General features: G+C 46.6%; 1 protein-coding gene across 3 annotated transcripts in view; it reads right to left on the bottom strand.

The window, feature by feature from the left end:
* The window catches only part of ILDR1 (immunoglobulin-like domain containing receptor 1), a 35330-nt gene that overhangs the window by 2828 nt on the left and 14255 nt on the right, over positions 1-18247 (bottom strand). Inside the window, exons 2-7 of one of the 3 annotated variants that reach the window (XM_011971585.1) lie at positions 16621-16791; positions 14849-14998; positions 11057-11176; positions 10633-10779; positions 3522-3653; positions 2488-3308 (exon numbers count right to left, since the gene is read on the bottom strand). In XM_011971585.1, the coding sequence (XP_011826975.1) occupies positions 2488-3308; positions 3522-3653; positions 10633-10779; positions 11057-11176; positions 14849-14998; positions 16621-16791 (1541 nt within the window). The remainder of the gene's footprint in view (positions 1-2487; positions 3309-3521; positions 3654-10632; positions 10780-11056; positions 11177-14848; positions 14999-16620; positions 16792-18247) is intronic. The other 2 variants (XM_011971586.1, XM_011971587.1) reach the window with 2 other exon arrangements.

Raw genomic sequence — 18247 nt, 5'->3', positions numbered from 1 at the left:
TGCAATCATGGCTCACTGAGCCTAGAACCTGGGCTCAAGTGATCCTCCTATCCTTCTGAGTAGCTGGGACTATCGGTACATGCCACTGCACTTGACTATACTTCTCTAAGGAGGCAGAAAGGGCACAGGCTTGAGAATCAAAGTGCAATTCAAACCTGAGCTTCACTCCCTATTGGCTGTGTGGCTTTGGGCATGCTACTCAACCTCTCTGAGCCTCCCATAGTTGTGAGGATTAAATGAAATGAAACTTGGAGGCCAGGCACGGTGGCTCATGCCTGTAATCCCAGCACTTTGGGAGGCCGAGGCAGGTGGATCACAAGGTCAAGAGATTGAGACTATCCTGGCCAACATGGTGAAACCCTGTCTATACTAAAAACACAAAAATTAGCCAGGCGTGCTGGCATATGCCTGTAGTCCCAGCTACTCAGGAGGCTGAGGCTGGAGAATCGCTTGAACTGGGGAGGCGGAAGATGCAGAGAGCCGAGATCGCGCCACTGCACTCCAGCCTGGCGACAGAGCAAGACTCTGTCTCAAAAAGAAAAAAAGAAAGTTTGGAAAGGGCTTAAAGGGCTTATCCAGTGTCTGGAATATAACTGGTGTTCCTCACCCTTCTCTCACTTACAAGAAGCCACATAATTTAACTTACAGAAAATAATTTAACTTAGAAGAAGATAGCCTATAGATTTGGGGTCCAAAACTGGATCTTAACTTTGTTGTTGTTATTGTTATAATGAAGAGACCTGGTTTAGTCACAACATGAGTAAAGGAGGTGTGACTGTCCCAGCTTTGACTGTGTTTTCTTTCAGGATGTAATTTTCTTACTGGTAACACAGAAGAAACAGTTGTATCATCTGTAAATGAGGATAATAGTACAAAACACACAGGGTGGTTGTGAGGATCAAGTAAGATGTTATATAAGATGTCTATAACTCAGTACCGCTTAGTAAGGAGTAGCTATTTTCACTATTGTTGATCCTTATCACTCAAGGGACATGTGTGAGAAGATGATATAATTGCCATTGATTATTACAGAAATGCCTGCTGGTCTTTGCTACCTTCCTCACAAATCACTCTCACCAAGGTTCTGCTCTAGAAAGAGCAGCACTGTGGCTCTCCTAAGAGGCCTGCTCCTTTGCACACACCATGTGTGTGATTGAGTTTTTAAAAAACTCACAGCAGAACATGTACTTCCAAATGAGAGTTGTATCCTTCAAAACCTGTGAGAGACTACAGTTCTTCTTTTATAATATCTCTCTGCTCCGGGAACTTCTTTCAGAGCTACTGCATATACCTTTGACTATCTCAACAGAAGCAAAAGAGAAAAGGATTTTGGTCAAATAGAGAAAAGATCTTCATGGGTAGCCTGTAAGTTGGCTCTGAGGCAGTTTATTAATGTTTTTGAGCAATGGCAACATAGCTTTGCAAAGTGGCAACATTAAAGGAATGCTGTCATTTGGATGTATTAATTAAATTTTTTTTTTTTTTTTTTTAGACAGAGTTTTGTTCTTGTCACCCAGGCTGGAGTGCAATGGCACGATCTCAGCTCACTGTAACCTCCTCTTCCCAGATTCAAGTAATTCTCCTGCCTCAGCCTCCCAAGTAGCTGGGATTACAGGCACCTGCCACCACACCCAGCTAATTTTTTTTTTTATTTTTAGCAGAGACAGGGTTTCACCATGTTGGCCAGGCTGGTCTCGAACTCCTGACCTCAGGTGATCCACCTGCCTCGGCCTCCCAAACTGCTGGGATGACAGGCGTGAGCCACTGCGCCCAGCCCCAAATAATTTTTAAAGTCACTTCTTTAAAACAACACAAAAGATCTGCATCCAGAGGCCCTAAAGGCCTACGCCCTTCTGTGTTCCCCTTTTAACTATGTCTGGCACCCATTGGCATCTTGCCTATCCACAGAATCTTAATGTTTTGGCCTGTATATGGAATATCAGGGTTTTAAAAATCAGTTTAATGGTCCCTTCCAGGGGATGTCTCAGAGGGTCCCAACCTCACATATACCAGGGCCTTGAATGCTGACTTAACAAGCGTCTTCTGTCAGGCCCAGTGTTCTAATTTGGGGTATGGAAATGGGTTGCTAACTAAAGAAAGCAAAGCAGCTGTGAAAGGAGGTGAGGCTTTAGCCACAACGACCTGCATTCAAGTCCTAGCTCATAGCTTGCAAGGTGCTTAATCATGCTGAGCCTTATTTTCTCCCGTGACCCCGCTTGGCTTGCCCCACAGGACTGCGATGACAGCCGAAGCGATGGTGAGAAGGCGCTTCACAGGCAGCGAACTCTCCCCTGCACTCTGCACGCGCTTGATTTCTTTAGCTTTAGCAAGAGGTAGTCCACCCAGCCCACAGTGTAATTTGGGCAAAACAGGGAGGAGGCACCCTCTGTGGCAGAATGAGAGGCAGCCTGTGTTGGCTGTGGTCATGCCTGGCTGGAGGGTCCTCTCTGCCCATGCCCGACCCTCAGCAGGATGCCCCAGGCTCACCGAGCGCTTCTCCACACTCCCTTTTTTCCTGCTATTCTTGCCTGGAGTGACATCCAGTGAGCGGTAGCTAGGTGGCTTCTCCTCGGGCCAGTGTGGGGAGTGCGAGCGGCAGCGATGGGCCCCCCAGCTCTGGGGCTGCCTCTCCTTGTCCTCTTCAGAGCTCCAGGAACTGAGGCCGGAGGGCAGGGGAGGAGAATAGCTGCGGTGCCTGCGTCGTCTCCCGTGCCTCTGAGTGCTCTCCCGGGGGCTGAGCCTGTGGGGCCTCTCCTGACAGCGGCTCCTGAAAGGAGGGTGGCTCGGCCGCCAGCGTGCCTCGCTGGACGAGGGGACATCGCTTAGGCTGTCCCTGTCTGACCAGTGTATGGGTGACCCATTCAGCCTAGAGCTACGGTGCCTTCCACTCCACGATGGGTCCAGTTCTCTTCTTTCCAATGCCCAAGACTTTGGCCCCCGGTCCTGGAGCTCCTGGTGGAAATCAGGGTAATGGTGCTGCCTTCTCCCATCTCTGAGATCCCAGGGCCTGGAGTGAATTGGGGTGAGCCACTGCTGGTGCAGGGAGTCACTGGTCCTCCTTGAGGATGACAGGTCTCTGATCAGTGGGGGCAGGTGGATGATTCTGCGTTCCACGACCTCGGAGCCCAGGGAGGACAGCATGCTGCAGGGATGGCCAGATCTGGCTTTGAGGTCAGGGGGCAGAGGCTGCGCCAGGTTGAGGTTCCGCAGTTCTTTCTCCAAATACTCCAGGACACCATTGGTGATGGGAGGGTGATTGGTGGTCTGGGTCATTGGCATCTGAGGGAGGCTGGACCGCAGGGACAAATCTGAATGGAAACAAGGACATGACATATAGAACAAATGGCCCAAAACATACACCTCAGAATCAGGACATCAAAATGTGACATTGGTTAGCATGACTCCCTCCCATCCTCCATCATGAAGATGCCCGCCACATTGGTCACGGAGGCCTTGATGTAGCCCATGTTCCTGCCCTTGCCCTCTGCCCTCCCCTACCCCAAATCTCTGGAAGAGTTTACCTCGCTGCAGCAGCGGGTGCATTGGATAAGATGAAACCTGGGAGCTCCTGTCCGCCCCCCAGTACAGGGGTTTTTCCATCATCTGAGGACCTAGGGCCTGGGCCTGCTTCATGTAGCGGTGGCGGGCCAGGGCTGCAGGGGAAGAAGGAGAAATGCAGACCCTCAGCCAGGCAAGTCCCACACCTCCCACTTCACTTCTCTCCACCTAGGGGCCCTGCAAGAGGCCAGCTTCTCTTGTCCGTTCTCACCTATCTTGCATGGGAGTAAGGGTTAAGGGGGTAGTAAATTAAATGTCCCCCTGGCAAGGAGCTGGAACTAAATTCTCTTCAAGACTGCAACTTCTGTATCCCAGGAAAGTATATTCTTAAAACATGACTTCCTAGCCTCAAAATCATTTCATCATCTTGCCCATTCCTAAGGTCACCCAAAATGCATAGGTAGATTCATGGATACTAGCATGCAATGAATTACTGGGCCATAGGCCAACAAAACTAGAAGCCAAAGGCCAGAAACAGAAGGTACAGATGCAAAGGACTTAGAGGAGGCTGTGAGTCAGGGCCTGGTGGCATCTGCTCGAAGAGTGAAAGAAAAAGGGAAGGGCATGATACTGAAGATAATGGGCAGAATTACTTGGCAATTATATGGAAGAGTGTTTCTAGCTGGCACGCCAACCCTGGATGGAAGAAAATTTGTGGGAAGAAGGCAAGGGTGTGCAAAAAGCTCAAGTAGATTCCAGTGGGTCCTTTCTACTCTTCTCCTCACCTTATTGAGATTGTCCCTAAGTAGGGGAATTTCTAAGGGGTGGGGTAGAGGCAGGGAAGGGGGATGAGAAATACTATTTCCTTTATGGCAAAGAAAATCATATAAAAAAGTAGTACAAGGATCCATAGAAATGTCACTCCAGCCCCTTAGGTGGGGCTGGTCTGAGGCATACAACCCACAGTGAGTACTAATTAAAAACAAAAGCATTTCATTGTTTTTGTTCATGCTTTTCTATTTTGGGGTAGTTGTGGCTGAGTGCCTCATGTTTCCTAAGTGCTCTGCCTATCCATGCGTGTTGGACGCGTACCTATATGTTGAGGGCAGGAAGTGCCGGCCTCAGTGTGAACAAGGATAGGCCCCAGCCTGGCATTCTCAGTTCCTCCTTGCTTCCCTGGGCCCTGTGGCCACCCCTAAAACAGCAGGGCCCAGGCATAGAAGGGGGCAGAAAGCTGGCATCCTGAACACAGTCACATAGGGTGTAGGGTTTGCCAAGGCCAGCAGCAAAGGGGTCATCCAGTGGGCTGCCCAGTGATTCCAGTATGAAACTCCCAGCACAACAGGAAGTGGTTGTAAGAGAGTCCCCAGAAGTGTCCGGAGCGTCAACCCTCAGTGTGAGTCACAGCCTAGCCTGGAGGAAATCAGATGCAAACTTGCAGCTCCCCCAGCAGCTACACCTTCATGCCAACTGATAGCCTCGAGCCTCCCTGAAGACAGGTCCACAGGCTCAGAGCTGCCCTCTCCCTCTGCAGAGCTGCCGCTCCCCAGCTCCCTCTACTGGCCACCACCAACACACATACTGGAATGCCCAGCCTTATACATGTAATTTACCTTACATAAGCTAACTAGTTCTCTGAAAAATCTCTTCATCTGGGAATCCAATGAGGAAGTTGGGCTCAGAGAGATTACCTTCCCAGCCTAAGGTCCCACAGCTAGACTGGCAGAGCCAGGATGTGAACCTGTGCGATGCTCAAGCCTACGCTCTTTGTGTGCCATACCACCGAGTCCCCAGACTCCTTTATTTTCTGTGATGAAGCAAAAAACCTTCCCTGCAGGCACCTCCTCAATTTACCTCTCTCTAACTAAGCTACAGCCCTTTCAAAGTCCACTCCAGACTAGTCTCTCCTTCCATGGCCTGGGGACATCTGATTCCAAGGAGAACAACCCTACCCACTGTACCCCTTTAATGGAATCCTCGCCTCTTCCAGATGGTCCTATTCCCATTTAGCCACTCCTTCTCCTGCTTCCTTCAATCAGGGAGAAAGGCAGAGTTGTGCTTCCTCTTTGCTCCTCAAATGATTTTTTTCACTAAAGGGACCCCCTCCACAAATAACTCTCTAACAACCCTTCCAGATCCTCCATGAGTGTTTCTGACATTTCCCCGAGTTTTTTCACACAGTCCAGAGATTAACTCACCTGCTTCCTTAGTTACTACAACCTTTTTTCCAGGGTCTCCCCCTTCCTTGTTGCACTAAAACTAATGAAATAGGATGGAAGACACAGTCTTTGAGTTTTTCTCTTGCCTGCCTTCCCCCGCATCCCTGAAAACAGCCTCACGGGATGTCTAGGCTCTCAGGGGTATCTGTTGCTCACCTAATGGGGAATCAGATAGGCAATAAAAGTAAGAAACCTGGACAAGGCAACAAAGCTGCAAAAGACTCCCAATAAGTTATCTCTTAACCTCAGTGGAGTAAAGTCTGCCTTAGTCACCCTTAAAACTACAGCTTTCTGAGCCTCATTCCCAGGGACCCTCCTTCAGTTGGTCTAATGCAAGGCAAGAAAATTTGTATTTTCAACAAGCTCCCTGTTTCAACAATGTAGGAATCAACTTGGAATTGACTGCTGAGGACTCTCAACAACACTTTGTTCACCATCCCTTACCATCCCCCCTCCACTCTTACAGAACCCATTCTTGCTCTTCTTTTATTATATATTTATTTATTTATTTTTCTGAGACGGAGTCTTGCTCTGTCACCCAGGCTGGAGTGCAATGGCACCATCTCGGCTCACTGTAACCTTCGCCTCTAGGGTTCAAGTGATTCTTCTATCTCAGCCTCCCAAGTAGCTGGGATTATAGGCGCCCGCCACCATGCTCTGCTAATTTTTGTATTTTTAGTAGAGATGGGGTTTCACCATGTTGGCCAGGCTGCTCTTGAACTCTTGACCTCAGGCGATCCACCTGCCTTGGCCTACCAAAGTATTGGGATTACAGGCGTAAGCCACCACGCCCAGCCCTTGCCCTTCTTTTAACCTATGGTCATTCAGTCTATTTGCTTTCTCCAAAACTACCAGTCCTCCCTGATTTGACTGACCAGTCATTTCTGGGACATCCTCAGGTGCTTCCTAGAATCCCATGCCTCTTTGAACTCTCGTCATTTTAGCTTTAGGCAACCACCAGCAGATGCTTCTGGGTCCCAACCAGGCAACTGACCTCAAATAGCCCTCCTCCCAATAGGGCTTTCCTTTTTTACCTCTCAAACATGCATTCCCTTCTCTAGAGCAGCAACTTAAACATTCCCCACCTCTTAGGTCTTCCCCTGCCAGTGAACTTTTTGCTAATGACTTCATCTCTATTGAGGAAGAGGAACCAGCCCTGAACATGGAGCCAAGAAACCTAGGTTTAGTCCAGGGCCCACTGCTAACAGGCTGTAACACAGTAATTGTGGAAAAACCTCCCTCGATTTCACTTCCTTCAGCTGTGAGGTGGAAGGAGATGGGGCAGGAGACATCAGAGATTCTCACTGTGGCTGTGGCATACTGCAGGGCATGCCTGGAGGTTCTGCAGTAAGGAGGGCCAGTAACTGCTCTAGGGATGAAAGGCGTTTCTCCAGTTTTCACAGAAAAAGTACGTTTCCATTTCAAAAACGTCTACCTTTAGGTCCTACTGAGGGCTGTTTACCACTACTAGGTGAACTATCAAGGGTTACTAAAATTTGGTCATATTTTCATTTTTCTCCTCTCTAATCCTTTTTTAACTCTCACTAGAAAGTGGGAGCAGGTTGGGGAGGTGGGATGTGATCAAAGAAGTTCAAGAATCACTGACATGTTTCTTGAAGCTTCCTTCTGCATCTAGAATTTTGATTTGCTGAAATTGAGTCGGAAGACGTGAGCTCCCTCAGCTTCCTCCCTTACATCTTAATCATCCTCCACATTTTAATGACTTCCTTTCTGTCTTCAGAGGCTAGGCTGCTTCCCTTTCCCTTCCACTCTCTAAGGCCAGTTCTTTCCTTGTAGGGCTGAGGCCACTCCTACCAGCTTCATCACTCATCAGTGACCACCTCACTTCTTAATGCTTCACTTTACTCACTTGATATTAACCTTGGTTCGTTGCTTATAAACATGTTTAGGATCACCTTATTCTCCAAACACCAACAATAACCCCTTACTCCTCTAACCAAAGAGCTTTCTTTAATAACTCATGCCCTTCCATGCAATTCTTCTTGTCAACAAACTTCTCAGGACAGTCTGCTCCAGTGACTCACTTTGAAAGTGACATCATCGGCCCAAGTTCAGGGATCTTTGTGGTCTGCAGTTCTTGATTTTACTAGTTTTTAAAAATGAACCTAATCCCTCAGGAGAAACAACTCTCCCCCAGAACCTCCATTTATTAGTTTACTAATAACGGATGCACTTATCATCTGTGTTAGCTTTGTCCCCAGTCTTGCCTGCTTTTAGTGCCCCACGAACCTAGGGAGTCTAAGCAGCCATCTTGGGCGGGTTTTTCTTATCTCATCCTGCATTGACTCCAGTGACAGTGACCTCTCCACGGCCTCCTCCCTCAGGTCCCTGAAAGGTAGGGAGCCCTGCAGTCCAATGTTGCATCCTCCGTAACTTTTCCCCTCCTATGGTGTCTTAGCCAATCCCACAGTGATCCACCTACAGAGACTGCGGCAGTCTCTGCTATAGGAATGCAGACTTTCACAAGTCAGATGAACATGGATTCGACTCTGCAAAGCCACTGCTATTTCCTAGCTGTGGGGCTTTTCTGACCTTTGGTCTCCTGTCTGTTAAATAGGGATGACATCTGCCTTCTAGGGTGGTTGTGAGGATTCAGTGAGGAAATGTATGCAAGGGGACTACATGTCAGACATCCAATAGAAGTTAGTTCTCTTTTCCTGTAAGACAGCAACTTTGGAGCATAGTCCCGAAACCAGACTCAGGCCACCGACTTTCTTCACATTGTAGATCAGATTTTGTTTCTATCTTAATAGGTCATTCATTATTTTTCCCTAAAAACATTTCCTTTCAAATGGCTCAAACTGATAAAAGTGTTATCTCTGGGTACTCAGATGAGTCATTACATTTTCCTGAATTTCTCAAATTTCCTACAATATAGTACTTTATTTAGATCATTAGGAAGAGGAAATGTTATTGAAAACAAAAGCCAAAAAAAAAAATTAAAAACCTTCTATTTAACGCAGTTGGCACTATTCCATCCATTTGACCAAGAAAATATCTTTATAGAATAATTTTGTATTATTTTGCCTTTACCATGTATTCTGTAGCCAACATTTTTTATGGCATAATTCTGTTACAGTTCTGTTTTAAAGGATCAGACATTAGTCCAAAGGAAGATTACATTGAAAGCAAGATCATCTGCTCCCTCTTCCCTTGCCCTAACTCAAGGATTCTCAAAGTGTGGCCCCTCTACCAGCAGCAGCACATCACCTGGGAACTTTTGAGATAAGAAATACAAATAAAGTTCTAAGCCCCCAAATGACTAACAGACCCCTTCTTGGCCAAGGGGACCCCAGAGAAACCTTGGAAGCTAAGTTCATGGCCATGACAGGATGCGAGGTCAGACTCGTCTCATTATATCCCCACCCACAGTGACCAGCCCTTTCAAAAGACTCCACGTGGATAAGGTCAATTACTAGCTTATCTTCCCAGGTACAGAACAAAGACAAGATCAAGTCTAATTCCTCTTTTCCCCTTTTCTAATATTCACTTTATCTTATGTACAATATAGATTTGCTGGGCACTAACTAAAGTTTCACGAGTGTATAATCATTTGTTTCATTGCTGTCCCCCACTTCTTAAGGAAAATTATAAACACTAAACCTCCTGGGAACCTCGTTGGAAAAAAAAAAAACAGTCACAGATGCATCTGTGACTTATGTTTTTTCCCTGGGTATGCCCTCAAGCTAGCTCAATAAACCTCAATGATCTGAGACTTAGGCCTCAGTCACTCATTTTGATTGCTAGAGAAATAAAAATTCTCAGGTCCTACCCTGGACCAATTGAGTCAGAAAACCTGGAGGTGGCAGCCAAAAATTAAGTTAAGGAGGAAAATAAAAAAAGAAACAGAAATCATCCCTACCTCCTGACCTCTAGGGAGGGGAGAGTGGCTGAAGGTTGAGCTGATCACCGATAGCCAATGACTTAATCAATCATGCCTATGTAATGAAGTCTCCATAAAAACCCAAAAGGACTGGGTTGGGGGAGCTTCCTGGTTGCTAAAGACAGAGGTACTGGGAGGGTGGCACACCTGGAGAGGACATGGAAGCCCCGCCCCGCTCCCACATACCTTGCTCTATACATCTCTTCATCTGGCTGTTCACTTGTATTTTTTTAAATATTCTTTGTAATAAGTGGGTAAACATAAGTAAAATGTTTCCTTAAATTCTGTGAGCTGCTCTAGCAAATTAACTGAACTGGAGGAAAGGGTCGTGGTAACTGCCAATTTATAGCCATTTCCTCAGAAGCACAGGTGACAACCTACTAGTTGTAACTGCAGTTGGCGTCTGAAGTAGGGGGTGGTCTTGTGGGACTAAGCCTTCCACCTGTGGGGTCTGGTGCAATTTCCAGGTAAATAGCATCAGAATTGAGTTAAATTATAGGACATTCAGTTGGTGTCTGCTGAAGAATTCCTTTTTGTGTGGGGAAAACACACACACACTTGGTGTCCGAAGTATTGAATGGCATGTGAGAATAGGAAAAAACAGTTTTGTTTTCCTTTACAAGTGGTCTTCTCTCTTACTGGCTTATTTAAACCACTCGCTCCAGCCCACCTTATGTCCAAATGAGGTCAGTGCTAGGAATGAAGATTGAAGCACAGGCACATCAGGGCTGCTGAGGAAATGCCATCGGTAGGCAGAGCTATCTGAGAGATGCTTTAGGCAGCCTGAGAGTGGACAAGCAAATGTCCTCATTTCAGCCACCTTCCATGTGGCTCCCTAGCCTCCCTAAGCATCATTTTCAGGGCTGAGGCTAATGTCCTCTGACCCTGTGATGGGAGAACGGCATGGAGGAGAGAACCTGGAAGAACCTTTGACCTGGCACTTGAAGCTGATCTGCTTCAAGTCCTGGTCCCTAATCCACTCCATTCCACTGCTTGTCTGTCCCCTCTCACCTTCCTCAGGACAGCAGCAGCGGGCGGGACAGCAGGGACAGCGGATGTAGCAGCAGCAATACTGAGGACAGCACTGGCACCAGCACACTCCAATCAGCAGCAGGAGGAGGAGGGCTCCCAGGATGATGAAGATCACGGTCAGCCAGTCTGCAGGGGAGAAGCCAAGAAGGGGCTGAACTAAACATTCAGGGGGAATACTTCCAGCTCTGATGTCCTAGAGGTCTCATAAACAGAGCCCTTGACCTACAGGTTAAAGTTCAGCAATATGTCGGCAAAAAATTAAAAGTTTAGCTTTGATAAGGGAACTTCAGAGGTTGATAATCCAATGACAAGAACTTAGGCTTGTTTATTTCTGTTTTTTTCCTGTGAGTAAAAGTGTTACGGCAGTGAGGCAGACTGAATAGAAAGCTCCAGTAGCACTTACGCAGGACGATGAGCTTTACTTCCTTATCGGGGTCTCCTGATGTGTCCCCTGGAGCCTCAATGGTGCAGTAATACACTCCATGGTCCCACCACATCACTTCATTAATCACAAGATCTGCTCCTACACAGTAAGGAGGGAGAAAGTGCCAGTGTCAGAAGAGAGAGCACTGGTGTCTAACCTGTGACAGCCTCAAGACCTGGGCAGCATGGCGAGATCTTGTATTTACAAAAAATAATAATAATAAATTATCCAGGCATGGTGGCATGTACCTATAGTCCCAGCTTCTCTGGAGACCAAAGGGGGAGGATCGCTTGAGCCCAGGAAGTTGAAGCTGCAGTGAGCTATGAATGTGCTGATACACTCCAGCCTGAGCAACACAGTGAGACCCTATCTCAAAAAAAAGTTAAACATAAAATACTGTTTAAGTTGCCAGTATATGGGGCTTTTACTTCCTCACAATCAGACCTAATCCCAACTGGTACAGTGGAAATGATTATTTAGCTGCATTTCAGATGAGGAAAATCAAGACTCAAAGGAACTGGCCTAATAACATACAGACAATGCTCATCAGAGGTAGGTTCAAACCCACATCTCTCTAGTACTCGTACCCACCAAGCTTTCCTGTCTTCTCTAAATTGGGTAGAAAAACTCCAGATTCTAGGTCCCTTGTCAGCCTAAAATGAGCAGTTATCTCTGGATCCTGAAGGACAGGTATGAGATGAACTTGAATAAAGATAAAATGCCAGTATTTTAAGAGTAATTGTAACTCAAGAAGAGTTTCAGTTCTTGTGGGCACGCAGTGTTGTATACCTACATTAGGATAGATGAAGGGTTTATATATATATATATTTGCTGTACATTCACTTTTGTTTTTTTAAATTTTAAGGTCAGGGATGTATGTGCAGGTTTGTTACACAGGTAAATGTGAGCCATGGTGGTTTGCTGCACAGATCATCCCATCACCTAGGTATTAAGCCCAGCATCCAACAGCTGTTCTTCCTGATGCTCTCCCTCCTACACCCCCGAACCCTCCAACAGGCCGCAGTGTGTATCGTTCCCCCCATGTGTCCAGGCATTCTCATCATCCAGCTTCCACTTATAGGATCATCAGGGTGGACAGACAACCTACAGAACGGGGGAAAATTTTTGCAATCTATCCATCTGACAAATGTCTAATATCCAGCATCTACAAGGAACTTAAAATGAATGGTTAATATTTATGTTCAAGTTTAGCAAAGTCAATCAATATTCACTAAAGCCCTTTTGTGGGTCCAGCACTATATCAGGCACCGAGGAGATATAAAGAGAAACAAAACCCTTTTCTGTCCTGAAAGGGTTTAAAATCCAGTCAAAGGCATCAGGGCAGCCTCTGTGTGAAGTGCAGTGGCAGTTCCAGTTCCCCCACCCACAGTAAGTACCAGAGCCACGGAACCTTAGCGTTACAGACTTGCTCCTGCTAAGTTGGTTGTAATATCTGCAATTCTTTATTATCTGTTTGTCAAGAAATGTTTATTGAGGAAATGAAACAAAAATGCAAGGTCACGCATCAGTGGACCTAACTTTAGGACTTCTGTTTCCTTCTCTTTCTACGTCAATACCTACAATTTTTTCCTACCCACTATTTTCCAAACCCACTACCTTTCCCAGAAATAAGCTTACCCTAGACTTGGAAAAATGGTGAAAGTGCTTTTAAAAAATTCCCCCTCGGGGCATGATGTGTATTGTAAATCTGCTCTAATTTTTATTGGAGACATAAAGAGTATTTGAGGGATGTCAGAGTAAGAAGGGTATTCAGATATGTTAATGTTTTAAAGGATCTAAGGACTGATTTGACAGGGTCATCTCAAATGATGCAAGCATAGGCAACAAAGTGTCAGAACACAAGGACTCCAGAAGTCCCAACAAGCCTGGAGACAGAAATAAAAACAGAGGGGAATACTAACGTATTCCTGTGGGAGTAAGAACGAAGCAGGGTTTGAGCCAAAAGTGGCTGGGAATGGAAGTAGTGGAAGGTATTTACCTTCATGTTTTTAGAAAAAAAAATAAGAGCAGGGACTAGCTACTATGGGGATTTCCATCCTTCAGAAACTGTACAAGTAATTTGCTAATTAAAGAGGCTTGAAACTTTGAGGTCAGAGAAGAACAAATTCTGCTGGCTTTGGAAAAGGCAGAACCACCTTGGATCTTTAGAGATGCCCCTGGAGACTAGAAAAGAAGGACAGATGTACCCTAAAGCTGAGGGCTGGCTTGGGGAAATCAGAGGCCGAGTTTAAAAAAAAAAAAAAAAAAAAAAGGTCAGACTTAAGTGTTACAGACAAAACTGAAAGCAATTATTAAACTGGTTCCCGTTAAGTGACCTCCCTTTAAACAGTCAGAATATTCACTGATTCCTTGATATTGTAGCTATGGCCACCATGAGTGGCCCACTGGGTGTATTCTTCCCTTTTTCCCCTTTTAACAAACAAATATTTATTTAACACAGCACATAAAGCCCATTGAAATAGGCTCTGAATTCTGTGCTGATCTATGGCAGCGACTGTGGATTACATAATAGAAATATGAGGAGCTAAGCCATTTATCCAAAAGTATATGGAGTGATAACTAATACTTACTGCCCACTTCCTGTTTGCTAAATACTTTATACATATTACCTTACTCCCCACAAATCTCTATGATCTAGGTACTATGGCAAGTCCCATTTTATAGAAATTGAGGCTGAAAAATTGTAGATACTTGCCCAGGTTCACATACCCTGTAAATGCAGAATTGGGATGCACACTTGCACCTGACTCCAGGGCTCTCACCACTACTCCCTGCCCAGGGCACAGAGAATAGACAGGCTTTGGACACAGCTCTCACGTATCATGCTAGATATTCACTTTGGAGAAGGGAGGAAGACACCACGATGCCCATCGTTCAGATGAAGAAACAGAAGCCAAAGAAAATAACTGATCAGGTCGGGTGCGGTGGCTCATGCCTATAATCCCAGCACTTTGGGAGGCTGAGGCAGGCAGATCATGAGGTCAGGAGATCGAGACCATCCTGGCTAACATAGTGAAACCCCGTCTCTACTAAAAATACAAAAAAATTAGCCGGGTGTAGCGGCAGGCACCTGTAGTCCCAGCTGTTGGGGAGGCTGAGGCAGCAGAATGGCATGAACCCGGGAGGCGGAGCTTGCAGTGAGCCGAGATCGCACCACTGCACTCCAGCCTGGGTGACATAGCAAGACTCTGTCTCAAAAAAAAAAAGATAATAACTGATTACTGGTCACTGAGCTAATGAGAGGAAGCACTAGGACTCTCATTGGGGCATTTTAGTCCAAGCCCAGTGTTCTTTCTCTATCAGTGGAGGACAGTGGTCTCAAGGTGGTCATCTGCTCAGAGCCCCCTATTTCCTTCCATATGAACAACAGAAATAGCCAGAGGGAAACTCAGTGACCTGGGGTTTCAGTAGGCCCCGAGAGCAATTTGTGGAATGAATCAAAGAAATCTGATCCACATCTTAGCCCTGAATCTCAGGAAAGCAAAGGAAACCACTCACCCCTAGACTTTTAGCCAAAGCTATAGATAGCAACAGAACAACCTCTGGTCCAGAGACTAACTTCCAGGGAAGTAACTTCAGCTGGTGCAGCACATTCTATGAAGCTGGCACTTTCCTCAAACAATGACAGCGACCAAGTAGACCAACAGGCAGCAGAAAGAAATGGGAAATCCCATGCTGACTCAGCCTGCCGGGCCTGGTGTCTGCACCTCCCCCCACCCCCAGTTCCCCTGACACCTCCCCCGCACTCACGGTTCTGGATGGTGATCTTGCGCTGCCGGTAATCTACCCCCAGCACAGGCTCATTCTGCCCCCGCCGCTGCGCCACGATGCGAACTTCCCGCTGGTTGTCGTTGCAGTCGTTGGATGGGTCCTGGCCCAGGGATAAAGCTGCCTGGTATGCTGAGGAGAGAGGGCACACTAGAGTCACACAGCTATAGGGGTTTCCCACAACGAAAGGTTCCTTTCCTGCTCCAGGTGTGAGACACAGTGAAGTGTCTCAATTTTTCCCAAGACTATGCATCCCTTGGGACTCTTGTTAATCATGAAGATCCTGATTCTGCAGGTCTAGAGTGGTATCTGAGATTCTCATTTCTAATATGCTCCCTGGTGATATCAGGCACCACACTTTGAGCAGCCAGACTCCTGACCCCCTAACAGGCCATGATTTCATGCCGGCTGTATCCCCCACCTCCTATTCCAACTTCCTTTGTCTCATTTTCAAAGTCACCCCAGCCTCCTTCTTCTCCCATGGAATTCATCTACCTGCCCTTAAAACATAAAGTCGCATGCCTGTAGTCTCAGCTACTCAGAAGGCTGAGGCAGAAGAGTCACTTGAACCTCGGAGGCAGAGGTTGCGATGAGCTGAGATCACGCCATTGCACTCCAGCCTGGGCAACGAGAGTGAAACTCCATCTCAAAAAAAAAAAAATATATATATATATATATATAATCTGAGAGCTGTTAAATCTGCCCCTGGCAAATGCCTGCTTCCCTAGCCTCTCCTCGCTGGCCATTTAACCCAGGCATTTTAAGAGTAACCCCCAGGAAACAACGCCTCAATTTAGAGAGGAGTCTTTTGGGGACAATGGCAGGATCAGTGGGTGGCTCAGACAGCTCTTGAGGTTCTGCTCACATCATATTGTGAGACATTAGCTCGAGAGCTCAAAAAGTAAAAGTTAGGGTCCTCGCAGAAGGACTTGAAGCACCATGTCACCACCATGTCCTGGAGCTGGGCAGAGGTGGTGTAGTCATTAGTAAAGACTAATGCCTCCCTCTCCCTTTCTTCCTATGAACAGGGTGTCTACTTCTATTCTCAAAATCTCCAAACAATTAATTGTCTTGGTGCTGACAGTGGGGTGTTCTGGGTTCCTTTGTTCTTTGAGAGAAGGCAGAAATGGGCAACTAGGAAAGAGCTCTGATCCAGACAGCACAACCCACATGCCTGGGGGCAGTTGTTATTGAAAGGCAGGACTGGCCAACCCTAAGGGGGAGTTGTGTAGCACTAAGAGACTTCCCACAGTTAAAGGGCTGCCTGTGGGGCACTGGAGGGCTTAGTCAGCAGAGGAATGACCATCTCCCCAAAGGCGGACTGAGGAAGGGAATATAGCAGGAAGCAAGAGGCTCCTAGTCATTTGTGCTGAGTGTAGAGTCTTCTTGCCGGCATTGTAAGGTGGTGGGGGTGACGGGAGGCGGGCCTGCATCGTCAGCTCAGCATGCTGGCATGGAACCAGGAATGAACAGGGAGGCAGGACTTTTGCCTAATGTCTGAGTTTCTTTAAATTTTTTTGAGAACAAAGCAGGACAAAAATTGTAAAATAAACTAGTATGTGACCTTGAATACATTATTTCATCTACCTGGACTCCGTTTGTTTATCTATAAACAGAGGAACTGCATTAGGTGATCTTTGTGGCTTCTGCTCACTACCAAGATTTGTAATCCTAACTAATCCCTCAGCCCTAACCACAGTATGTCACAGAGGTGTCTGGGCCCCACACATGGCCAAGGGGGTAAGGATACTCACACGCTGAGTAGTAGTCAAAGATAGGGTCCTTGCAGAAGGACTTGAAGCGCCATGTCACCACCACGTCCTGGAGCTGGGCAGAGGTGGTGTAGTCACATTTGAGGATGACAGAAGCAAACAGGGTGACATAGCGTTCTGTGTGCTGGACCGTCACAAGCAAGGACAGGCACCCTAAAGCCAAGAGCAGGAGACAATGCTGAAGGTGACCTACATCTGCTCACGGGTAAGAGAAACAATGCGAATGAGTAAAATATACTGCCTGCCGTCCTGCCTTACGCTGGCTAGGAGCTCACAGAGTCTGGGCTCTTACTCACCTGGGCAGGCAATGGCTGGGGTCGGGTGGAGAACGCACTCAGCCACCTCAGAGGGGCATAGGAAGAAAGGAGTGAGGAAAACTCCCAGGAATTTACAGTGCATTAACAGTGATGACATATCCAACAATATAAGAATTGTATCAAAATAAAGCCACATTTGTACTGAAGTGACACTGCTAATATATTGTTTTTCCCTCACATCACGTCTCTTCTTAAAATGGTTTCCCATTTCCTAAGGATAAAGTTCAAGCTCCCTAACCAGGCCTACGAAGCCCATTAGCTCAGCCTACTGCCCTTCTCGTCTGCCCTTTGTCCCTTCACGTCTCATCTCCCACTTGAGGGGTCAGCCATTCTGAACTCGCTTCAGTCTTTCCCATGCTAAGACCATTCTCTTCTCCAGGTGCAGCTCTCTCATCCTGGAACAGTCTTCCACATCACCTGCCACTGCTCCACTCTCTTCCCTGGGCTAATTAAGATTCGTGCCTTGGGTCCTCAGCTGAACAGGGATTCTACTTCTGTCTACCCCGTAGACAGGGTTCTGTGTCTGGAACCGTACCTCCTCCAGCAGCCCTCCTGTCTGCAAGTCTGGGAGAGGGACCTCCCTCTGTTTTTTCTAAGTGCCTCATCCTACCCCTAGGCAGCACTTTTCATGCTTCTTGTTGATGGCCTGCTCACTGTGGGCTCAGAGAAAAACGCAGTTGGCCTTCTCTAAGTCATTGCTCAAATACCAGCGCCCAGTACTGTGCCTGTCACCTACTTGGCACCCAACAAATGTTTGTTGAATAAATGATGGAATAAATGACTAAGAATATATTAACCAGTGGAAATTTGGCAGTACAGGCAGTCAGCATAAACACAGAGCAAATAAAACAGTCAGATTGTGACAAACTGCATCAAGAAAGACTTGAGGAAATTAAGAGGAGATTTTTCCTTTTAAAAAATGTCCTCTCCCTACCCTCCAAACTTACAGGCATATTTAAAGCTCCAGGTGTGCCTTGATGAAGGATTAGGTAGCACCAAAATGTCAGGTGGGCCTTTGGCACAGTCAGGGGTCCAGACATAACCAGCACCTTGGAACATTCCTATGTTAGTTTGGTTTCTAGGCCAAGTTATAAAGGGATTCTCTTGTGGGAGGTTTAGTGTGGAGCAGTAGTACTCAAACTCGAGTATGCATCACCAGAGGGCTTGTGACAGCCCAGATCACTGAGCCCTATGCTAGGAGTTTCCAGTTTCGTAGGACTTGGCTGAGGCCCAGAGACACAAATTTTTTTCTTTTCTTTTTTTTTTTTTTTTTTTTTTTTTTTTTTAGATGG

Source organism: Mandrillus leucophaeus, unplaced genomic scaffold, assembly GCF_000951045.1.
Source record: "Mandrillus leucophaeus isolate KB7577 unplaced genomic scaffold, Mleu.le_1.0 Scaffold123, whole genome shotgun sequence".
Classification (NCBI taxonomy): domain Eukaryota; kingdom Metazoa; phylum Chordata; class Mammalia; order Primates; family Cercopithecidae; genus Mandrillus; species Mandrillus leucophaeus.
Note: the sequence above shows the minus strand (reverse complement) of the source record. Positions and strands in the feature narration are given on the sequence as shown.